This window comes from Labrus mixtus, chromosome 3 (genome assembly GCF_963584025.1).
Source record: "Labrus mixtus chromosome 3, fLabMix1.1, whole genome shotgun sequence".
In the NCBI taxonomy this organism is placed as follows: Eukaryota; Metazoa; Chordata; class Actinopteri; order Labriformes; family Labridae; genus Labrus; species Labrus mixtus.
In genome coordinates this window covers 11,558,231-11,565,258 of record NC_083614.1, presented here as the reverse complement: position 1 = coordinate 11,565,258, position 7,028 = coordinate 11,558,231, and the positions used below count along the sequence as shown (strand labels likewise).

Below are 7,028 nucleotides of genomic sequence, written 5' to 3'. Positions count from 1 at the left end.
GGATGACACCTGTCGAACCTGTTGTTCAGCACCATTTATGACTGAGAGCGAAAAGAGGTAAATACAAATCCACCATGGTTGGATGTTGTATATTGAGCTAAAATGCCATTTTAATTTGTAAATGCATCCAGCTTTAAGATGATCACACCATATCAGCATGATGAGTCATTGGTTAGTTAATTGAAACAAGAAACTTCACAGACTTGTTTTGGGGAGCTCTGAGACCTAATTAGACTGGTTGAAAAGGAGGAGAATATGTGACCTTTAAAATGTATATGTAGAAATGCCAGGAGATTGCTAAAGTTAACATTGTAGTATAAACATCTTGTGAAGTAATTATTTTCTTGAAATGTAATTTACATAAAGAGATAAGTAAGGGGGAGTTCTCTTGCATGACACCCACTTTGCTATTAACCAGGGAGCTAGCTAGCTAGCTTTGCATAATTGAAACATGTAACATTGTTTGGAAGCCTTTACACAGATTTTAATTAATAGGGCATTCTATTTGTTTATTATTTCGGCAATGCATATCCTCAATGCCAAGGTTGGGTGCTGCAGGTTCAAAACACACAAGGCACACGGCATTCCCCACCTGGGTGTCATTCTGGACTCCACCCAATCATTTCAGTCACACATCATAACAATCACCAGATGTGCATTCAACTATCTCAAAACCATCTCCAGCATACAGCATACAGCTACTTCTGTCATGTGAGGGTAAATATGCACTGGCAGCCGTAAGATTTAAATGTTCAATGTTTTTATATTTCAAGGCAGATTGTCTTCCTCTGAGGTCTGGTCTACAGACGTACACGACAGCAGTCAGACTGTAATTTAATTTACCCTTCAAGAGCTGCATGTAAAGAAAACACACTACAGAATATTTAATCTGGTTTATCTGGTATGTACATTCTAAACATTTACCTGTGAAGTCGCAGTGCGTTATGGGATATGTGGAGCCTGAACAAACTCTTTTGTAAACAAACTGAATCTACATATTCTTCCTTCTTTAAACACATGGGAGATGTGTAAAGATCATAATATTGGGGTCAGTGTGTAGAGTTTCTAAGATTGCTACACCATCTTCTGGTGAACTGATTGTAGTACGTATTGTGACAAGGTGAAGTTGTCCCAATTCTAAACCTACCAACAGCATACATCCGTCCTTTATCTAGGCCGCTTTTCCTTTTCCCATATAGAGAGAGACAACCAGCCACACTCACATTCACACCTACGAGCAATTAAGAGTCACCAACTAACCTAACGGGCATGTCTTTGGACTGTGGGAGGAAGCTGGAGTACCCGAAGAGAACCACACAGGCAGGGGGAGAACATGTAAACTCCACACAGAAAGGCTCCTGTCCGACGGGGTTTGAACCAGGAACCTTCTCGCTGTGAGGCAACAGCGCTAACCACTGCACCACTGTGCAGCCTTACCATCACACAGCAGTACTAAAAAGTTACTTGAAGTGCTTCACTTAAAGGCCGGGTTTGTAATTTTAAAAAAACTAGCTCGATTTTGAAAGTAGCATTCCCTCAGTGCTCCGCCTACACACAACCCCTCCCCTCTGTGCTCCCTCAAAAGCCACGCCCCTCACTTGCATACATGAGTGTCGTTGCTCCAGAAGCGGACCTCAGCTCATGGCTTGCATTGTGTAGAACGACAAACTCACAGTATAAACTCTGTCATCGGTGACGTGCTTTGAGTGTGGGCTAGTGCACGTAAGGGGTAGAGAACGAGCAGGGAGACAGTCGTGATTGGTTCATCAGATTGGTACCTCGTGGCAGACATTGGTGGAAGTTTTTACAGGCTTACAACTGCTACAGATAGCAGAATTTTTTCGTTCCTTCTTCAGAGCACGAGTTATTAATTTCTGTCAGGACCTAAAGACAATTTCAACCAAAATCTTAAAAAGTGTATCTGTACAAAATTACAAACCCTGCCTTACAAAGGATACACCAAACAAAATCATGCAAAAACAAAAAATCTAAATGAAAAATCAACCTGGATTTTTAGTTTTATCATGTGACAACCTGATTTAAATAAGTGTCTAGTTCAGTCTTACCATCAGAATCCAGATATCTTTCAGTAGTTTCACCAAAGATTAACACTTGTAACTTCTTGCATGTTCTAATTTCAATAACATTGTTTTTTATGCTTTTCTTAAACACATTAATGCCATTTGATTAAACAAATTTTAGTTCTTGTAAAGCTGTTGCCCCAGACCTGAAATAGCCTGAGTTATTCATTGCCCAGGTATTGACGTGGTTCATGAGCTGGCAGCGTGCTGGCTGAGGAGCAGCAGAGGGAAGGACAGCAGCCTTTATAAGAGGCCTGGAGCTGTAGCGATCATGTGTGACAACACCAGTGACATCTGTCAGTCTTTCTATCCATCAGGGGACCATGCATCAACTACTGCACTTTCTGCTTCTTCTAGCTTCTTCTGTGCTGCTCTGCAACTCCGTCCCTACGGTCAGTGTCTTTGACTAACAATACTTTTAGACAGATGTGACGCTCAGTCTGTAGCTGCTAATATGGAGAATTGTTACTAAACTTTACCTTTTAAAAAAAACAATTGACAATTGCTCATGTAGATCTTTCAATGACCATGTCCTGGAGTTTATGCCTGTATACTTTATGTGAAATGATGGATGAGCTCCATTTAATTAGATTTCTCATCTCATCTTTTAGGACACAATATTTCTTCATGATTGATCTTGCGCCTCTTGTTAGATGGTCATCATAAAATCAACATTGCATACTCTTCGAGTCCCTGGAGGAATATTAGCCTGGGTCTGACAATCATTGCACAAAGTCAACTCAGGTCATTATGACACACTTTAAGTTTTGATGTGTAATTTCCCCCTACTGGTATTTTGTGTAGCCACTCTGGACATTTGTTTCCCCAAAGATGCTTTCCTGTAGCTGAATGTTCAGGTAAACATGATACACCTGAAAACACTTTGGGGATTGCTACAGAAAACAACAGCTACGTACTTTTAACAATATTAACTAATGCATACTGACTAAACTGAAAAAAGGGGGAAACTCTCGTGAAAACACGCACAGTTCAGTAGAAGAAATCAATATGTGGAGCAGAAATTAGTTCAGTGACCTTACCTGTTAAGTGCACTCTCCTAATGTACCTACTGCTCTGCCAAACTTCCACTGTGCTTTAAACACAAGAGATAACAGCTCTGTAGTAAAGCTGCGGCACATATGCTCAATGAACTCACTGATCTGAGAACACAATGATAAATACATGAAACTGAATAAAAGGCACAACTGGAAGGTTGAAATTGTGAGTTTTAATAAACCAATAAGATCCTCTTTTTGGAAGAGAGGGACCATAATGTTATCCAAATATCTTGTAAACTGCTTCATGGTCTTGTAACACTCTCCCAATCTCACCAGAGATCCTATTTAGTATTACTACGAGAACATATAAGAAAACATGTAGGGGAAACATTTGTAAGCTCTATGCTTCACTGTTGGTCATATGTGTGGAGATGGATCCTGTAAGTGTGACCAAAAGCCTTAGACAGGCTCCAAAACATCCAAAACTCTGCTGCCAGAGTCTTCACCTGCATCAAGCCCTGGCAGCACATATATACGTCCATGTCCTAGCCCCTCAGTACCTCTCTGACCTCCTACAGTAAACCTACACACCATGTCCTGAAACCTCCAGTCCTTGGTCACTAGCATACTGTCCAGACTCCGCACCTTTGGAGACAGGGTCTTCAGTGTCACAGCCCTCCCCCACTGAAACATCCTCCCCTCAGATATCCGCAATGCCCCATCTTTGGATTCATTCAAAAAACTTCCCAAGCACCAACCTGTTTTCCACGGCCTACAACCTCCCTCAACTCTGCCTCTCCATCGGTCTCCCATCCTTTGGCTATCTGTCTCAGTTTTGTTTGGTTCCTCCACCATGTAAAGCGTCCTTGGGCACAACATAAATTGAATGCACTATTATTATTAATGAGCCATAGGGGATGACCGCAAGTCCTTGCTTGTTTCTGTGCCGCAGGAGAGACATGGCGGCTCAGACATGAAATGCCCTCTGACAGTTAAAATCCTGGATGCAGTGAAAGGGTCTCCAGCTGGATCAGTGGCACTAAAGGTGTCTCAGAAGACTGCTGATGGTGGATGGGCCCATATTGCTAACGGGTATGTTGTGCAGTAAGGTTGAGTATATCTTCTTACTCTATAGAGCATATGTATTCTTTGTATTTGTACAAAACATGCAGACATATTTCACTGTTCCTTCCCACAGATTGACGGATGCCGCTGGGGAGATCCACAATCTGATCACAGAGCAGCAGTTCCCAGCAGGAGTTTATCGTGTTGAGTTTGATACCAAGACTTACTGGAAGAATGAGGGGAGTGTGCCATTCCATGAAGTAGCTGAAGTGAGTATTAACTAGCATTAATATGAAAAAAAAAAAAATACAAAGAATCTGTGTAGGGACTTGATTTAATTGGAACCAGTCATTTCCAATATGACTACACCTTTGGCTGTTGCAGGAATGTCAGTATCAACCACAGGGAGGAAAGGGAAAGGGAAAGGGAAATGCTGTATGTGGAAAAACCAAGACTGGCCAAAATAGTCAGGCTTAAAGAGAAGGTCCAACAGAGGCCAAGAGAAACAGGCCAACACAAACAGAGTCCAATGGAGAATCAGCAACAGAGATCAGAGCAGAGACAAGCCAAAAAAAGAGGTAAAGGTGACAGATAATCCAACAAAAATAGAGGGGCTACAGATGATAATATACAGTGACAGGACCCCCCCCCCCCCCCTCCCCTAATGAGAAAGACCAACAGAGACTGGCCAAGTAGGTTAAAATAGAAGGTTTAGGACAGGCTTATAGGGACAAACCAGAAAGAAAAAAAAAACAAAGACCAGCAGACAAGCCAAGAGAAAGACAAACTGAAAGAGGGCAACGGTTCTGACAGAGTACAGGAACACTATCACACATTGTTTAACCTGTGTGGGAGGCTTATCTTCTGTTATTTGATCTTATCTTGAGGACTGACAGAGGTACATTCAGAAAGTACTGATGTCAGGAAATTGGTTTTACATAAGCATGTCCTACTGTTTGACTGCTGATTTTTGTCCTAGTGAGGCAACACTGTTCAGCACAATGTGGCCAAATGTCATCTGCTGCCAATGTTGACTAACTTGTTTCCATTTTGGTAACCCTTTAACTTAAGGTCACAATATTCACCAGTAACTATACGCTTATTAGCGTGAAAATTAGTTGCATACTGGCTGCTTATTAGTCATTATTGGGCGTCTACAGCTAATAGGTCATTAACGACGAGTTTGTCCTTTAATACCCTCCCCAGGTCTGACAGAGTTTAAACCACAGCAGTGGCTCACAATGTAGAAAGTTTCCAATGACAGTAGGAAACCCCCCTAAGGCGGCACCTTTTCACAACAATCATTCTTGTTGCACTGTCAGGTGTTGCATGCATTATAGCTGCTAAAGCCTGCGTTTGTCAATGAAAGTTGAAGGTAGAAAAAAAACGGGTTTATGTATAATAAGCCAATCTTTAACTGTTATGTTTGTGTGTTTGTGTGTGTGCAGGTTGTGTTTGAGGCCCACGCTGAGGGTCATCGTCACTATACCCTGGCCTTGCTGCTCAGTCCATTCTCCTACACCACCACAGCAGTGGTCACCAACATACACTAGTGATACACTTCCAACTGTGAACAGTGACTGATTGGTGGGAGTATTTGTCCAGGGAGTCGGATACCTTGTGTTGTTTTTTCTCTTCTTGTCTACAAATGTGCTTTATGTAAGGGAGCGACTTGCTATCGCATAATGGAAGCCTGACCGGGTGAGCAGGACCCAGATGCAGAGCGTAGGGGTCTTGCCTCACCATGAAGTGGTTTCTCCCACGATAACAACCCGCTCCCTATTCATTATCCTGCTTATTACACGGCTACTTAAGATCATTTGACACAAAATATGAAATTGTAAATTATTTTATTGATTAACTTTTTTTGCTAAATAAATTTGACATCTACAGTTAGAGCTGCATTCATAGAAAACATTAACAAAACTAGCTTTTATTACTCACATGACAATGAACCAGACTTGACCAGTGCTGGATTTAGGAGGAGGATTTTGTAGTTGGGACTGCTGTGCCTCTCAGCCAGGGATTGTGTGTTTCTGTGTCGTTTTGTCATCTTCAGCTTTGTAGATTTCTCTGTCATAGCCTGCAGTTTTTGTGTCTTTGTTTTTTTTTAAAGATTTATTTTGTTTGTTTTTATGCCTTTATTAGAGAGACAGGACAGTGGATAGCATCGGAAATCAGGTAGGGAGAGAGAGAGAGAGAGAGAGAGAGGGGGGAAAGACGTGCAGCCAGAGGTTGGATTTGAACCCTGGTTGCCCGCTTGAGGACTGTCATCACCTCTGTACATGAAATGTGCAAACTAACCACTAGGCTACCAGCGTCCCAAGTATTTGTGTTGTCAAAAAGTAAATACATTGAATTCTCTATCATCAGTACTATCTAACTCAGTGGGTCTCACAATGGGGGTCTGGACCCCTCGGGGGGTCGTGAGACACCAAGAAGAGGGTCGCGAGTTGCCTTCCAAAAATACTAAAATCATTTTAAAGTGTATACTTTACAGTTTCTTGTAAAAAATAAATTGTTCAGGCACAAATAAAACCAGTTCCTTAAGTTAAAGGAAAATGAAATTAAAGTGTAAAAAGACTTAAAATCTGTAAGTTTTCACCTGAATGTCTATTAGAGTTAGTATGTCTGCTCAGCGCTTAAATCTATCACGAAATCATTGGGTCTTGAAAATCATTCCGCTTCCCGCCTTTCTTTCAATAAATGACTATTTAAAATAATATTAGGTTTTTAGGCTGTTGTATTCCTCGTGTTGTTCTCCAGTGAGTGGGCGCCCACCGCCTCGGGCAACTTTTTTTGGTCTAACTTGTTCATGTCTGTTTCCAACCTGAGCAGAAAGACTTCAGTGTTATCAGATGTTATGTCAGATAGGCATTCATTG

At 41.6% G+C, this 7,028-nt stretch overlaps 1 protein-coding gene across 1 annotated transcript; it reads left to right on the top strand.

Annotated features, from left to right (window-relative positions):
• The first annotated feature begins 2,315 nt into the window (after positions 1–2,315).
• On the top strand, positions 2,316–5,975 carry ttr (transthyretin (prealbumin, amyloidosis type I)). The gene is made up of 4 exons (XM_061031294.1): positions 2,316–2,473; positions 4,032–4,171; positions 4,278–4,413; positions 5,593–5,975. Exons 1-4 carry the CDS (start codon positions 2,405–2,407, stop codon positions 5,695–5,697), a joined length of 450 nt encoding a protein of 149 aa, XP_060887277.1. The 5' UTR covers positions 2,316–2,404; the 3' UTR covers positions 5,698–5,975.
• Positions 5,976–7,028: the final 1,053 nt, after the last annotated feature.

Coding starts and splice junctions, on each gene's coding strand:
- ttr (XM_061031294.1), top strand. CDS start 2,405: ATGCATCAACTACTGCACTTTCTGCTTCTTCTAGCTTCTTCTGTGCTG. Junction 4,172..4,277: donor TGGGCCCATATTGCTAACGG/GTATGTTGTGCA, acceptor TCCTTCCCACAG/ATTGACGGATGCCGCTGGGG. Junction 4,414..5,592: donor CATTCCATGAAGTAGCTGAA/GTGAGTATTAAC, acceptor GTGTGTGTGCAG/GTTGTGTTTGAGGCCCACGC.